At 46.1% G+C, this 17,307-nt stretch overlaps 1 protein-coding gene across 1 annotated transcript; it reads left to right on the top strand.

Moving 5' to 3' along the window:
- The first annotated feature begins 359 nt into the window (after positions 1–359).
- CREG2 (cellular repressor of E1A stimulated genes 2) lies at positions 360–17,036 on the top strand. The gene is made up of 4 exons (XM_070475192.1): positions 360–1,119; positions 4,098–4,267; positions 14,740–14,853; positions 16,501–17,036. The coding sequence occupies exons 1-4, from the start codon at positions 712–714 to the stop codon at positions 16,646–16,648; spliced, it is 840 nt and encodes a 279-aa protein (XP_070331293.1). The 5' UTR covers positions 360–711; the 3' UTR covers positions 16,649–17,036.
- Positions 17,037–17,307: the final 271 nt, after the last annotated feature.

Below are 17,307 nucleotides of genomic sequence, written 5' to 3'. Positions count from 1 at the left end.
CAGGCAAGAACACTGGAGTGGGTTGCCATGCCCTCCTCCAGGGGATCTTCCTGACCAAGGGATGGAACTTGCAGTCTCCTGCAGGTGGGTTCTTTACTACTTGGAGTTTTAGATGAACTGGTGACAACGCTCTCCCGTCACAGCCAAACGTAAGACGACCACCGTCCTTACAGAGCAAGTGGACAGGGCTTTGGCCTCGGAAGACTTGGTAAGACGGATCTCACCACCCCCCTTCGCTACGCTTGTTCCTCGACCAAACCACAACCACCCTTGCCTCTTGTCTATTTCACAGCACACAGCGCTCGCTTCACGCCACGCATTGGCCTAAACGCCTCCGAACATTAACAGCTTTCACCCTCCCATCCCTCACCCCCGCGATGTAAATACTGTTTTCTGTGTTTCCTAATAAAGGAACAGGCCAGAGAGAGGTTACGTGACTCGGCAGGGCCGCACAGTTGGTGAGTGGAGGAGCGCGCTGGACCTCAACGGCCCCGCATCTGGCTGCAGAACGCTGAGCCATCCACTCAGAGAAGAAGCGCAGCCTCGGCCGGGCGCGCAGGGAGGACTGCGCACCGGGGCTGCAGTGCGTGCGGAGCCCCACCTCCCAGCGCAGCGCGCGGCGGCGAGGACCGCCCGGGGCCCCACCCGGGCACCTGCGGCGGGGGCGGCGCGTCGCTCTCGGGGTCCCCCGGGCCCCGCGCGCTCCGCAAGATGTCGCGGCGCCGCGGCCGGCGGCCCGGGCCCCGCCTGTCCTGGCTGCTGTGGTGTGGCGCCCTGCTGTCCCCGGCCGCGGGCTACGTGATCGTGAGCTCCGTGTCCTGGGCCGTCACCAACGAGGTGGACGAGGAGCTCGACGGAGCCTCCACGGAGGAGGCGCTGCCCGCGCTGCTGGGGGACTCGGGCAGCCTCTGGCAGCGGAGCTTTCCGGCCTCGGCGCACAAGGAGGACGCACACCTGCCTCCCCCGGAGGGCGCCGCCCGCGCCAGGCCGCCCCCCGCGCCGCCCGGGATGTTCTCCTACCCGCGCGAGGGAGGCGCGAGGCTGCGCCCGGGCATCGCCCGCTTCCTGGCCCACGCCAGCGCCTGGGGCTGTCTGGCCACGGTGTCCGCCCATGAGAAGGTAAGCCGCCCCCGCCGGAGCCGCGTGCAGGGGCGTGCCTGGCGCGCCCAGGGGACTCGGAGAACCTGGGGCCACTCCCGTGCTCCGATCCAGGTCTAGCAGACCCGCGCGGGGGTCTGGATTGGCGTGGACAGCATGTAATTAATGAAAGCAGCTTCTGCTTCGGTTACCGGGGCAAACCCGGGGCGTGGGGGGGGGGGGGGCGGGTGCGAGGGGAAGGACGACAGACAAGCAGGCTTCCTGCCAGGTGGCTGAGGACCTAAGCGCGGTCTTGAAATGGCCAAAGAGGGGGCGCAGATCACCACGCCTGACCAGAGACCTGGACAAAAGAAGCCAGAGCTGCCTTTGGCATCACTAAGTAGCACATCCAGCCCCTCCCCGCGTCCAGCCCCATTCCCGCGCACCTACCGGAATTGCCCTGTCACCTGCTGACACCAGGACGGCGGCTTTGGTGGAAATTTACATTTAAAACAATGGCATTCGAGAATTGTTCTGGAAAGGAGGCTTACTGTGCTGAAGCTCTGAGTGTTGGAGTGACAGCGCTGTTACCAGTTGCAGCTGTCATCCTTCATTTCACAGGTTATTTTATTCACCTGTTAGACATGATTCCACCTGAAGCTGAAATAACATGGTTACTTGATGAGGATGTAGCATTCCTACATGAACACCCCCCATAAAGCTTTTAGGGCTGTTGAGATAGATGCAAGGAGTCCAGTGGTGGTCCAGTGGTTGGGACTTGGCCTTCCAGTGCAAGGGGTGTGCTTCCATCCCTGATGGGCAGCTAAGATCCCACATGCCTTGAGTTCCAAAAGACAGAAAACAGAAGCAATATTGTAACAAATTCAGTAAATAAAAACAGTCCACTTTTAAAAAAAACTTTAAAAAAGAGATAGACATATGGCAAAAACGATCACAATATTGTACAGTAATTATCCTCCAATTAAAATAAATTAATAAATTTTACAAAAGAGTTGTGAGGGTTTTATTACAGGGCAATACTTTGAACCCCTATTTATTTAATGCAAAAAAAATTTTATTTTATTATGGTGTTTGTAGGTCATGGGGTGGGGGGCGGCGGAAGTTTCTGGGCCCAGATCCAGGTCTCACCAGCTCCGAAACTGTGGCTAAGTCACTGGGTCCTTCACTTCGCTTTCCTCATCGATGAAATTGTATTGGACTAGGTAGTTCTGGGGAGAAGGCAATGGCACCCCACTCCAGTGCTCTTGCCTGGAGAATCCCATGGATGGAGGAGCCTAGTGGGCTGTCATCTGTGGGGACACCGGGAGTCGGACATGCCTGAGCTACTTCACTTTCACTTTTCACTTTCATGCATTGGAGAAGGAAATGGCAACCCACTCCAGTGTTCTTGCCTGGAGAATCCCAGGGATGGGGGAGCCTGATGGGCTGCCATCTATGGGGTCACACAGAGTTGGACACAACTGAATCGACTTAGCCGCAGCAGGTAGTTCTGAAGGCCCTTTTATGCCTTAGGAAAAAAAAGAATCTAAATGACAACTTTATTCTGATGATGGTGATGATCTTAACGTCTCTCACAGCCTTCAAATAGTTTTCCACAGCAATATCTTATGCTCCTAAGACACACCTTCAGAGGATATCAAGCTAATTTTGGTTTAAAATATAGATCACTTCCAGCAATTAAAAGTCTAAGGCCAAAGTATTCAAAGATATTATGACTTTCAACATCCCTTTTCTTAGCCTTGTTAGTAGTTCCCTTTTCCACTATCGACATTTACACCAAATCCAATAAATTCAGAGAACATGTACTGCGTGCCTGGCGTGTGTGCCCAGCATGATTCCAGCCAGTTTGTGAATCAGTTCAGTTCAGGCGCTTAGTCGTATCCGACTATTTGCGACCCCATCGCAAAGTTTGTGAATGACCAGCTGAAAAACAGGATCTGGTAATGACATGTTACCATTTTGTAGAATTTCTTCAAAAGTTAAAGCCACCCCTTATCACAATTCTACACACTGTTGTTGAGTGATACTTCAAAGACAGCCCCGAGTGCTGAGCTAAGTAACAATGAGAAACACACTCTATAAAGGGTAAAGGTCATGATGCTGGACCCAGCAGGGCTTGGGAAAAACCTGAGAAATATTTGTGTCTATGTCTGAGAATTTCACCTGCTGTACTGAATGATCGTAAACAGAAATTGCTTTTGCCTGCTTCTGTGTCTTCCTTGAAGCTAATAGGATAAGAAACAAATTCTCTTAAGTTACTGAATTATATGACTGAAATATTATTTACTACAATAAAATTTTGACTGAGAAGTGAGGAAGTGGTATAACCCTAAAGGAAACTATAACAGAAAGTTCCTGGATTCCAAAGACCAGGTAAGAGGTGAGGTTTAAATTCTATCCCCAGAGTTGCCAAAAATTTGGGGCAGGTGGTGAAGACAGTGGGATTCCCGGGGCAGCTTGTGAGAAAGGTCTTTAGTGACCCTCCACCCCTCCATGAATTTCGTTGCCTTTCCCCCAAATAACTTTCAATTTAATAGAGTGGTTTTTTAAATTAATTAGTTTTTTATTTTGTCCCTGAATTTTTTGGTTTGTTTTGGGCCATACCACATGGCATGTGAGATCTTAGTTCCCGGATCAGGGATTGAACCTGGGCCCCCATGTGGAAGAGCGGAATCCTAATCACTAGACCATGAGGGAAGTCCCAATACAGTGTGTTTGCTGTTTTTCTGAAGCTTCAAGAGTAATTCCCTCACCATCCTCCATCCACAGGTGCCACTGCTAAGCTCCTCTATAGAAATCATGAAGCCATCAATGGGTAAAGTGAGTAGACCGGGAACCACTCTGCCTGGGTTCATGACCTGTCAAAACCGTGGTGACGTCATGCTGCCTTTGCATCCCAGGGCTCTGTTTTCTGGTCAGAGAGACAGGCTTAGCTCCCAGCTCAAGTCAGTCCACAGCCCTGTATTGAAAAGGTCTTTTTTTCCCTTGATGTCTGTTAGATCCCAGGCCTGCCATTTGGGACCTGCCTGCCCATCAGTGATGGCCCCTTCGACAACAGTACTGGGATTCCTTTCTTCTATGTGACACCCAAGGACCTCCTGGTGGCCGATCTGATGAAGAACCCCATGGCCTCGCTCCTGCTGCCAGAATCTGAGGGAGAGTTCTGCAGGTAGGCAAAGGCCTGGCCTCCCTCACCCAGCTCCTCTGCACAACGCAGGGAGCTTGTGGCGTTCATGGGGCCCGGAGATGCAAAGCCGTGTCCTCGCCGCTCGGCCAGCGCTGTTTCTGGTCCTGGCTCTGGCTCTCACCAGACTCCAAGACTGTGGCCAAGGCACTGGGGTCTCCATGCTGCTTTCATCATCTATGGAATTAAGTGATGAGCTAGGGAGTTTTGAAGGTTCTTTTTTGTTTTGAAAACAATTATCAAAGCAACAACTTTATTCTGAGGATAGCAATGATCGTAACCACTCAGGCAGCTTCCTGATGGTTTTTCATATTTCTGTTTTATGTCCCTAAGACACACCTTTGGAAGATATGAAACTGAAATGTGAAGCTGATCTTGGTTTAAAATACAGATCATTTCAAGCAATTAAAAGTCTAGTGCTGGGGGGATTTCCCTGGTGGTCCACAGGCTAAGACTCTGAGCTCCCAATGCAGGGGACCTGGGTTCGATCCCTGGTCAGGGAAATGTATCCCGCATGCCACAGCTAAGACCCAGCACAGTCAAATAAATAAACAAATAAATAAAATATTCTAAAATATATTGTTTTAAAGTCTAATGCCAGGGACTTCCCTGGTGGTCCAGTGGTTAAGAGTCTGTGCTTCTAACACAGGAGTTACAGTTTGATCCCCAGTTGGGGAACTAAGATCCCACCATGCCAAGGGGCATGGCCAAAAAGAAAAAAACCTATAAAAGTCTAGTGCCAGTGTGTTCCAGATACATCAGCAACATATGTTGTAAGAATGTATTATAAGCCATGGAATCAGATCAATAGAATTCTACCATTCATGAGGTGTATGATTTGGGGCACAAAGTTAGTGAACTTTGGGAGCCTCCATTTCCTCATCTGTGAAATGGAAATAGCAATTTCTACCTCCTATGGGGAGGGTTGGAAAGATTTGAGTGTCTTGCATAACACTGGTGAGTAAAGGACGGCTCTTGTTGTGGTGGCAAAGGTGGAGGTGGGGAGGAGAGGGTAGTGAAGGAAGAGCCAGTGGTTTGTCCCCCAGGACCATGCTGCATAGTCTATTTATTGTTTTTCTACCTGTCCCCATGAGGTATTCGCAATGAAGACCCAGAGTCCCTAAAATCACTTTCTCAAAAACTTTCTAGGGACTTCCCTAGTGGTCAAGTGGCTAAGACTCTACACTCCTAATCCAAGGGGCCCGGGTTTGATCCCTGGTCAGGGAACTAGATCCCACATGATGAAACTAAAAAACCTAGCACAGCAGAATAAATAAATTAATATTTTAAAATAAATAAATGTTACTTCTTTAAAAAAAAAAAACCTCTCTGAAAGAAAAGCCAGTTAGGCAAAAATGGAACACTGTAACACCTTTGTCTGAAATAAAAATGTGGTGCTGCTAGGGAGATGTCTGCACCCAGCTAGCTTCTGGAGGGGGGGTGCATAGGAGGGACACCCCCACAGGAGTAGCAGAGGTGGAGGGAGACCTCGGAAGAGTGCCTTCACCCCCAGAGTCTCAGTTGTCTTCACCTGTAATGTAGTGATGCTTTAGGAACTCAGGTAAAATTCCTCCCAGCTCCAAAATGCTGTACTTCTTTATGCAAAGCATGAAAAACATATTAAGTGAACAGATGTCAGTTCTTAAGGGGCATGCTCGGTTGCTTCACTCGTGTCTGACTCTTTGTGACCCCATGGACTGTAGCCCACCAGGCTCCTCTGTCCATGGGATTATCCTGCAAGAATACTGGAGTGGGTTGCCATGTCCTTCTCCAGGGGATATTCCTGACCCAGGGATGGAACCCAAGTCGCCTTCATTGCAGGAGGATTCCTTATTGCTGAGCCACCAGGGAAGCACTTCTTTGGGGGAGGGAGGTAGTAATAATCAGAGCAACAGTGCACCATAAAATGCAGCCTGGATAAGGCCCTGTCGCTTACACCCCACCCCACCCTCCTCCCCACTCCCCCCCACCCCTGGACCGGAGCTGACAATGGAGATCCAGCCAGCCAGCCAGAGGCAGTTCAGCTGACCCAGTGCTCTACCTGGGCATCTTTCAAAACCCAGACAAGATCCACACGATCCTGAGATTCTTCTGCTTAAACTCTTTCATTAGGAAAAGATAACAAAATCCTGAATATGGCCTAGGAGACCCTGCCTGGGGGCGCCGCCTACCTCTCAGAATAAAAATAATGCCTGATCCCTAATAGTTAATATGATCCCTAATAATTAAGTTAATGACCCCTAATAATTAATACTTCACTTAATATGTGATTTAGGCCCGCCTTCAATGCAGGAGACAGAGGTTCAATCTCTGGGTTGAAAAGATCCTCTGGAGAAGGGAATGGCAACCCACTCCAGTATTCTTGGCTGGAGAGTTCCATGAATAGAGGATCCTGGTGGGCTACAGTCCGTGGGATCACAAATAGTCAGATAGGACTGAGCAACTAACTTTATTAAGTGTAGAGCTTTAACCTGAAAACTTGTCATCGAAGCTGATGTATGTGTTTGGCATGTAGCTCAGAAGTGCTTTTTTAAAAATTGTGATAATTGACATGTTGATTTGATACATTTATGTATTACAATATGTTACCCCTACAGTCCTAGCTAACAACTTGATCACATCACATAATTATCATTTCTTTTTTGTGGTGAGAACATTTAAGATCTAGTCTCCTAGCAACTTTGACATTTATAACACAGTAATGTTGAATATTCATTGGAAGGACTGATGCTGAAGCTCTAGTACTTTGGTCACCTGATGCGAAGAACTGACTCACTGGAAAAGACCCTGGGAAAAGATGCTGGGAAAAATGGAGGGCAGGAGGAGAAGGGGGCGACAGAGGATGAGATGGTTGGATGGCATCGATGACTCAAAGGACATGAGTTTAAGCAAGCTCAGGGAGATGGTGAAGGACAGGGAAGCCTGGCACGCTGTGGTCCAAGGGGTCGCAAAGAGTCGGACACGACAGAATGACTGAATGTTGTTGACAACAACATTGAGTATGATCACTGCTGACTTTAGATCTCCAGGACTTAGTCATCTTCTGACTGCAAACTTGTGCTCTTTGAGCAACATCTCCCCAGTTCCCAAGCCCCTAGATTCTCATAACCACCACTGAATCTGTTTCAATGTGTTTGGCTTTTGTAGCTTCCACATATAAGGATATCATGCAGCATTTGTCTTTATCTGACTTAGTGTAATGCCCTCAGGGTCCATCCATGTCGCTGCAAATGGCATTATTTCACTGTTTTTATGACTGCATAATAGTCCACTGTACATATGTACTACATCTTTATCTATTCATCTGTCGATAGACACAGATTGCTTCCATGTCCAGCTGTTGTAAATAGTGCCGCTGTGAACTTCAGCATACATGTATCTTTTTGAATTAGAGTTTTTGTCTTTTCCAAATATATGCCCAGGAGTGGGGTTGCTAGATCATGTTGTAACTCTATTTTTATTTTTAGTTTAAGGAACCTGCATACTGTTTTCTGTAGTGGTTGCACCAATTACATTCCCACCACCAGTGTAGGAGGGTTCCCTTTTCTCCATGCTCTCTCCAGCATTTATTATTTGTAGATTTTTTGATGGTGGCCATTCTGACCAGTGTGAGGTGATACCTCACCGAGGTTTTGACTTGTATTTCTCTAATAATCAGTGATATTGAGCATCTTTTCATGTGCCTGTTAGCCATCTGTATGTCTCCTTTGACAAAATGTCTATTTCGCCCATTTTTTGACTGGGTTGTTTGTCTTTTTGATGTTGAGTTTTTTGAGTTGTTTGTATGTTTTGGAGATTAACCGCTTGTCAGCTGCATCATTTACAAATATTTTCTCCCAGCCCACAGGTTGTCTTTTTATTTTGTTGATGGTTTCCTTTGCTGTGCAAAAGACTTTTAAGTTCGATTAGGTCCCAGTTTGTTTATTTTTATTTTCATTTCATTTGTCTTGGGAGACTGAGCTAAGAAAAATTGCTGCAATTTTTATCCGAGAATGCCTTGGCTATGTTCTCTTCTAGGAATTTTATGACTTCATGTCTTCTATTTAGGTCTTTAAAACACTCTGAATTTGTTTTTATGTATAGTGTGAGGGAGTGTTCTAACTTCACTGATTTATGTGAGACTGTCTTTTCTCCACTGTATATTTTTGCCTCCTTTGTCAAAGACTAGTTGACCATAGGTGTATGGGTTTATTTCCAGGCCTTATTCTGTTCCATTCATCTATTAATATATGTATGTTTAAAAAATATATATATATGTATGTTTTTGCTGGTACAGTTCTCTTGACTCCCATCTCAGGCCATATTTAATTGAATGCTATTACCCTGCACTGTATTCTCTTGGGCTTCCTAGGTGGCTCAATGGATAAAGAATCCATCTTCAATGCAGGAGAAGCAGGAGATACATGTTTGATCCCTGGGCCAGGAAGATCCCCTGGAGGAAGGCAGGGCAACCCACTCCAGTATTCTTGCCTGGAGAATCCCACGGACAGAGGAGCCTGGCGGGCTGTGGTCACAGGGTCACAAAGTAACTCAGTGAGCGACTGAGCACACGTCCTCTAATCTGACCTTCTGCCTCCGTCTCGAAGGGCCCTTCTGTTTACATTGGGCCCATCCAGATAATCCAGGGTAAATGTCCCATCTCATGGTCATTAACTTAATCGTATCTATGAAGTCCCTACTGCCGTATAAATAACAGTCATACATTCTGGGGGATAGGATGTGGACATCTTTTCAGGGAGGCTTTATTCAACCCACTGGATGTACCAGTTTCACGGCATTTGCGAGTGTGGAGAGAAACACGGTAATTCATTCTGATGTATGCTGAGGCTCTCATTGGTATTTTGAGGGAGTCATGATTGTTCGTATTTATAATATACCTGTTTTTTAAATATAGATATTAAAATGACTCACATGTGATATGAAATCAATGAATATAAATTTTAACATATTCTTAGCATGGCAAAATGATACAGAAAGGTGAGAACTGCAGACAAATGGGTTGTAAATTGGATAGTCCTGTGAAGTCGTGCTTTGCCCGTTAGAGTGAACTGTTATTAGCATCCCTGCTGCTCTCCTGCCTGGGAGTGGACCTAGTCCCCCCTTTTGCATGTCTTGTCCCTCTGCACGTGTCCCTCTGGAGTCTATTGAATCACAAGACTTGATGCTGGATCAGAGAAAATCCTAGCCCAAGACACACACAGAAATGTAGCAGCCTGTCCTACAAAGACACATGGCCAAGGCTTCCAAATGACAAAGATTTCATCCCAAGAAACGCAGAGCAGCCATGGATAAGAATATCTAACAGGAGTGGAAATGGCATCAACAGCATGAAAGTGGACCAACTTGTTCAGAGGCTCAGAAAATAGAGGCTGGAAGGGCCTGCAGACGAGCCCAAATAACTTTCATAGTTTTTCCAAAACAGACTGTTTTAAAAAAAACAATTAGTGTTGGACTTCCCTGGTGGTCCAGTGGTTGAGATTCTGTGCTCCCAAGGCAGGGGGTATGGGTTCGATTCCTGGTCAGGGAACTAAGATCCCACATGCCACATGACAAAAAGTAAAAATAATATAAATACACAAATTGGGCCAAGATATGACAAAAAAGACTATCTGAAAAGAAAAAGTGACCCTTCCTGAGATGAATCTGCTCCACTCCACTCCACCTCAACCTCAAAGATGCACAGAGATGCACAAATGCAAAATCGGCAGCAGTCACTGCTAAAAATCTTTAATAGTGATGTTTTCTTGCTCCCTTAGGAGCCAAGGAATGAAGTTAAGCTAGAGTCAGGGGTGAAGGTATAGCAGATGGTGTCTCAGACTAGGGAGCCTGTGTATATGCTGAGCAGGAAACAAGAGGAGTACAGAAGACCTCTGGAGGTTCAAGGAGGCAGAGCAGGCGGTTCCTTTGTGCCAGTACTGCCAACACCCCCAGGTAGGGGAGTGGGCCCCTGAAAACTCTGGACTAGTCCAGACAGAACAAGGCCATTCAAGGCTTCCAAACAGCACCAGCAACATCTCTTCCATTATTTTGCTCTATAATCCTTGTAGGATGTAATATTTTGTCTAAAGAACAGATGACAGGCTTCAGGGGAAAATTCATTCTCTTGCCTTTTCCAGCTTCCAGAGGCTCTCTTGTCTCCTGAGTTCAGCACCCCCTCCCATATTCAAAGCCAGCTATGGCCAGGAGAGTCTTTTTCCCATCACATCACTCCAACCTTCTCTTTTGCCTCCCTCTTCCACTTTTAAGGATCTTTGTGATCACATTGATCCCAGGTTGATAATCCAGGTCAGCTGATTAACTCGCCTTGGCCATGAAAGGTGACATGTTAGAGAGTTTGGGGTGGACATGTACACGCTGCCATGTTTAAAATGGATCACCAACAAGGACCTACTCTATAGCACAAGGAACTCTGCTCAATGTTATGTGGCAGCCTGGATGGGAGGGGAGTTTGGGGGAGAACGGATACATGTATTTGTATGGCTGAGTTGCTCTGCTGTGCATCTGAAACTATCATAACATTGTTAATTGGTTATACGCCAATATAAAACTAAAAGTTAAAAAAAAAAGACGGTAACATAGTCACACATTTCAAAGATTAGTATGTGGACTTTTTGAGGGGCTATTATCCTGCCTATCATAGGTGGGAAGGAAGTTATATGATGTTTAGAGGGGTTACCTATTGTGTAAATGAAAAGCTTTCCATTTACCTATTTAAACACATTATCTTCTTTTTTGGAGAAGGAAATGGCAACCCACTCCAGTACTCCTGCCTGGAGAATTCCATGGATGGAGGAGCCTGGTAGGCTACAGTCCGTGGGGTCACAAAGAGTCGGACACGACTGAGCGACTTCACTTTCTTTTTTTCTATAGTTCCTTTTGGAGAAGGAAATGGCAACCCACTCCAGTGTTCTTGCCTGGAGAATCCCATGGACAGAGGGGCCTGGTAGGGCTGCAGTATATGGGGCTGCAAAGAGTCAGACACGACTAAGCAACACACACACACACACACTTCTTTCCAGCTGGTGTAATCACCACCAGTGGAGATGCAAACTGCTCCCTTCTTAAATGCAGTGTGTTCTCCTATCATGACTTACTTATGAATCCTCATTTCATTGCTTTCATGATGGAGCAAGGTTATGGGGAAAAAATGGCTTTAATAGCAAACAAATTCAATACAACTGATGACAGTCTTGTCGGGTATATGTAAATTCATCCCCATTTACTATTTTTACTTTCTCCTATCCATCTCAGGTTTTCATACAAACTTCAATGTCAATTCAGTGTTTACAGCTATTATGTAGATTGCCTCCCATCCTTCTTTCATCTTGGAAAAATTCACAATTCAGCAACAACATTTTTGCAGTGTCAAAACCACCGCGAATGGTAACACTTTCAAATGGTACACAATGTTCTCACAGGAAGCAATTTACCTGAACCTGTGGGCGTGTCCACTCTTTCTCTTGTTATGACTCAACAGGGTGTGTAATAAAGAAAAACTTGTAGGCAGGTGAAAACAAGTTCCCTGAGTATAAGCAAAATATATGTTTTGCTTAACAAATATACTGTTCTCAAGTTAATGTTATAATGGATAGGAATGAGTTCTAACGAGTCGAGCCTCAAAGCCGCCGTTTTGTGATATACACCATTTTTGAAAAGAGCATCCTCAGAGTCTCCTTGGTCAGCTGTACCCAGGGTCCCAAGACCACCCTCAGGCTCCGTGGAATAACTCACAGGACTCAAGAGCTCGTGGTTTATTCCAGTGAGAGGATACAGATCAAGGCCATCAAGGGCAAAAAGTGCATGAAATGAAGTCCAGAAAAAACCAGGCCTGAGCTTCCAAGGGCCCCTTCCCACTAAAATTACATGGGGATATACTTAATCCTCCCACATATGATGTGTGACAATAAGTGCAAGATATTGCCAACCTGGGAAGCTCACCTGAGCCTTGGTATCCAGGGTTTTTATTGGAATCCAGTCACTTGGCAGTTTCAACATCTGCATGATTTTTCTTAGCTACTCAGACTCAGGGCCCAGGAGGTCAAGCTGACCCAGCATGGCCCAGGGCCTCAGGCACAAAAACATGCCTATGAAGTAGGACATCTCAAGGGCTCAGAGGTATCTTCGAGGAACCAGTCAGGGGTTGGTCCTCCTGAAGACAGGCCTTTCAGAACCCAGGTCTGCTGGCTTACCCCTTCACTGCCCACCAGGAGATAATGGTATATGACCGCTATTTTTTTGGTCTTTTCCCAGCTTTATTGGGGTATAATTGACAAAATTATAAGATATTTAAAAGTACACACCCTGATGATTTGATATACATACACATTGCGCAAAAATTCCCACCACCTTACAGCCAGTAAGGAGAGGAATAGAGAGATTCCTTAAAAAAATAGAACTAGAGCTACCGTATGACCCTGCAGTCACATTCCTGGGCATATATCTGGAGAAAAATGATCTGAAAAGACACCTACACCTCAGTGTTCATTATAGCACTGCTAACAATAGCCAGGACATGGAAGCAAACTAAATGGCCCTCAGCTGAGGGATGGATAAAGAAGATGTGAAAGAAAATGTGGTGTGTATATATATATATATATACAATGGCATATTATTCAGTCATTAAAAAGAATGACTTTTTGCAGCAACGTGGATGGACCTAGTGAGTGAAGTAAGTCAGAGAAGGAGTAATATCGTATGATATCCCTTATATGTGGTATCTAAGAAAAAATGATACAAATGAACTTACAAAACAAAAAGAGACTCACAGAGAATGAACTTGTGGTTGTGGGGGGGGGTGGGAGAAAGGAAGGGGAAAAGGGATAGTTAGGGAGTCTGGGATGGGTATGTACACGCGGCTATATTTAAAATGGATCAGCAACAAGGATGGACTGTCCCACAAGGATACACAATGTTCTGTGCTCAATGTTACCTGGAAGCCTGGCCAGGAGGGGAGTCTGGGGGAGAAGGGATACATGTATCTGTGCAGCTGAGTGCCTTTGCTGTCCCCTGAAACTGTCACAACTTTGTTAATTGGCTGTATGCCAGTGCAAAATAAAAAGCTAAAAAAAAATCCCACCACGTAGTTAATTAACATATCTGTCACCTCATGTTTATCTTTTTGTGAGAATATTTAAGTTCTCTTCTCAGAAAATTTCAACTATACAATATAGCATTGTTAACAAAAGTTGCCATGTTTATAACATGGCAATCTAATTTATAATTAGATTCTCAGACTTTTTTCATCTTATAGCTGCAAGTTCATACCCTTTTATCAAGCCCCCTATCTGGCTCCTAGCCCCTGGAAACCACTTTTCTTCATTACATAATTGTAATATTCAAAATATAGAAGTATATAAAATAAAAAGAACTTTTCCCCAACACCTCAAGCCCCTCAAATCTCTTTCTGACTTGACTAAGTGTGATCACTTCTAGGTCTGTCTATCCATGTTGCTGCAAATGGCATTATTTCACTCTTTTTTATGGCTGAGTAATATTCCATTGCACATAGGTACCACATCTGTCAGAAAGAAAAAGACAAATATCATATAATGTCACTTATATATGGAATCTAAACTATGACATGATGAACTTATCTACGAAACAGAAACAGACTCACAGACATAGAGAACAGCCTTGCGGGTGCCAAGGAGGAGGGCATTGGGGGAGGGACGGACTGGAGTTTGGGGCTGGTAGATGTGAACTATTACATTTAGAATGGATAGACAACACGGTCTTACTGTATAGCACAGGGAACTATATTCACTATCCTATGATAAACCATAATGTAAAAGAATATTTTTTAAATAATAAAATATATTAAATATTTTACTATTTTATATATTAAAACTAAAGCACTTGGCTGTAAGCAGGAATTAACACAACATTCCTGTAATTTTGTCGGAACACAGTACTTCAGCTGTGTTCCAATAAAATTAAAAAGTTAAAATATTTTCACACAGGCAGCGTGACAGGTGTGTTTGTGGACACTAGATGTCAGTCTGCATCCTCGGGGCAGGAGACGACTTGGGAAGTGCTAGTCAAGAGCACACGGGCCAGGCCAGGGCTCTGCACGGCCCTACTGGGAGCCCCTGTTCAGAGTCAGCTCGCTGCTCTGTACAGCTCCAGGGGCACCTCTCATCTGACCACATCTTTACCCATCCGTCTGTCAACGGACATGAGGCTGTTTCCTTGTCTTGGCTGTCGTGAATGGTGCTGCAGTGAACAGTGGGGTGTGTGTATCTTTTTGGAATATGCTTTTCTCTGGATATATGCCCAGGAGTGGTATTTCTGGATCATACGTGTCAAAGTGTTTTCAAGTAATTCCAGAAAAATGTAAAAACCTAAATGATATAACTAGCAATTGTAACTATTATTTTCTCTTTTTAGTAAAATCCTCCATATGTCCAACTGATGTTCTATCATCCTTTTAATATCTGGAAAATGTCCTTCAAATGCAGGAAAAACATCGTGGACCCAGAAGACCCTCGCTGTGCCCGGCTAGCGCTCACTGGTCAGATGGTCGCCGTGTCCCCAGAAGAAGTAGAATTCGCCAAGCAAGCCATGTTTTCAAGGTTGGTATGTGGTTTAAGGGGCTTCCCCTGTGGCTTAGCCTTAAAGAATCTGCCTGCAATGCTGGAGACGTGGGTTTGATCTCTGGTCCAGGAAGTAAGATCCCACATGCTGTGGGGCAACCAAACCCAAGCAGCTCAACTACGGAGCCTGCACATCATAACCAAGACCCGGTGCAGCCAAATAAATAAGCAGCATGCTGAAATGCAGAGATATCCTGCCAACCATGCCAAAAAAATAAAACGCAGAGACATCACCTTGCTGAAAAAGGTCCACCTAGTCAAATCTATGGTTTTTCCAGCAGTCAGGTATGAATGTGAGAGCTGGACCATAATTCTTTGGCTGAGTGCCGAAGAGTTGATGCTTTCGAATTGTGGTGTTGGAAAAGACTCTTGAGAGTCCCTTGGACAGCAAGGAGATCAAATCAGTCAATCCTAAGAGAGATCAACCCTGAATGTTCATTGGAAGGACGGATGCTAAAGCTGAAGCTCTGACTTTGGCCACCTCATACAAAGAGCTGACTAACTGAAAAAGACCCTGATGCTGGGAAAGATTGAAGGCAGGAGGAGAAGGGGACAACAGAGGATGAGATGGTTAGACAGCATCACCGACTCAACAGACATGAGTCTGAGCAAACTCTGGGAGATAGTGAATGACAGGGGAGCCTGCCATGCTGCAGTCCATGGGGTCACAAAGAACTGAACATGACTTAGCAACTGAACAGCAACATATATTTATATTTATTTTGGCTGCACTGGAGCTTCTTGCTAGTCATAGTTCATGGGCTTAGTTGCTCTGAGGCATGTGGGATCTTAGTTCCCAGACCAGGGATCGAACCTGAAACCCCTGTATTGGAAGGCGATTCTTAACCACTGGACAGCCAGGGAAGTCCCAATAAATATTTAGAAAATAAATAAATACTCAATTTTTAAACAACAAGATAAAAAGAGAGAGGGCTCAAAATTCTTTTAACATTTCATACAGAGATATTTTAAGCCTTTCTTGATGCTTCCTGATAACAATGACCCACATCCACTGAATGCTTCCTCCATGCAGGTTCCTTGTGAGCCTCACTGTCTGTTCCCCATGCAGCCCTGTGATCACAGCAGCGTCCCTCTCACCCCACATGACCAGTGAAGAGAGGGCAAATAGCCTGTGAGGCATCCCGGTTTATCAGCAGCCAAACTGGGGTTCAAACCACATTGCCTGGCTCCAGACTTGAGCTGTCCACCACCCTCTGGGGATGACAGCGTCCTGCCCTCCTTTCGGGGTCCCAGGCCCCAGCCCTGGCTCCCTGGCTTTGGCCTCTGGCTGGTTTGAGCAGGTTTCACAGAGGGGGCTTCCCTCGTAGCCCAGTGGGTAAAGAGCAATGCAGGAGACGCAGGCTCGATCCTTGGGTCAGGAAGATCCCCTGGAGAAGGGAGTGGCAACCCACTCCAGTATTCTTGCCTGGAGAAGCCCACGGACAGAGGAGCCTGGCAGGGGCTACAGTCCATGGGGTCGCACAGAGTCAGACACGACTGAAGTGACTGAGCCCAAGAGACCTGGGGTCTGCCCTGTGGCCCGGCCAAGGCTAGGTCCGGCCCTCTGCTCCAGAGGGCGCGCCCTCCAATGGAAACTTCTCTATGATGACTTCTTTATTTCCGTAGACACCCAGTGATGAGAAAGTGGCCTCGGCCATATGAGTGGTTCTTCATGAAGATGAAGATAGAACACATCTGGCTTCAGAAATGGTATGGAGGAGTAGCCGATATCTCCAGGGAGGAGTACTTCAGAGCCGTTCCAAGAAAGGCCTGATGGAGGGAGAAGAAAGTCCTCGATGCTTGCGTAAAATGGAAACCTTTTACGCAGCGCCGCCGGACAGCGGTTGACTGCTGTCTCTTTGTGGAAGGGTTCACAGCAGGCCTGTCACCCTGACAGCGAGCAGGACGAGAGCAGGTCACCGGGGACCCCTGTGCTGGCAGGAGAGTGAAGTGGCCGTTTGCAAATCCCCAGATCACACAGAGACTCCTCCTAGAGAGTCTGTTCACATGCTTTCAAACCAGACTCACCTGTGTGGAGCATTGTTGGTTGTTATAGTGACATGTTGAGACAGCTGCTGTTCCATTCAAACAAAAATTCTGCCTGTATGTACAACGTGATTGTTTTGTATTATAAGATATGTTTGTTGCTCGTTGTGCCCAAAGCCGTGTCTTGCTTCTAAGCTCATTGCAACCACAGAAGAACTAAACACGCATCATACAGCTGTCATCTTGGGCTCAGGGTGAGGGTGCAGGAATCTTTGTCTATGGGTTACCATCCTCCTGGGCTTCCCTGGTGGCTCAGTGGTAAAGAATCCCACCTGCAATGCAGAAGACCCAGGTTCGATCCCTGGGTCAAGAAGATCCCCTGGAGAAGGAAATGGCAACCCACTCCAGTAGTGTTGCCTGGAGAATTCCATAGACAGAGGAGCCTGA

The sequence above is a fragment of the Odocoileus virginianus genome, chromosome 2 (genome assembly GCF_023699985.2).
Source record: "Odocoileus virginianus isolate 20LAN1187 ecotype Illinois chromosome 2, Ovbor_1.2, whole genome shotgun sequence".
NCBI lineage: Eukaryota > Metazoa > Chordata > Mammalia > Artiodactyla > Cervidae > Odocoileus > Odocoileus virginianus.
Note: the sequence above shows the minus strand (reverse complement) of the source record. Positions and strands in the feature narration are given on the sequence as shown.

Coding starts and splice junctions, on each gene's coding strand:
- CREG2 (XM_070475192.1), top strand. CDS start 712: ATGTCGCGGCGCCGCGGCCGGCGGCCCGGGCCCCGCCTGTCCTGGCTG. Junction 4,268..14,739: donor TCTGAGGGAGAGTTCTGCAG/GTAGGCAAAGGC, acceptor CTTCAAATGCAG/GAAAAACATCGTGGACCCAG. Junction 14,854..16,500: donor AAGCAAGCCATGTTTTCAAG/GTTGGTATGTGG, acceptor TTATTTCCGTAG/ACACCCAGTGATGAGAAAGT.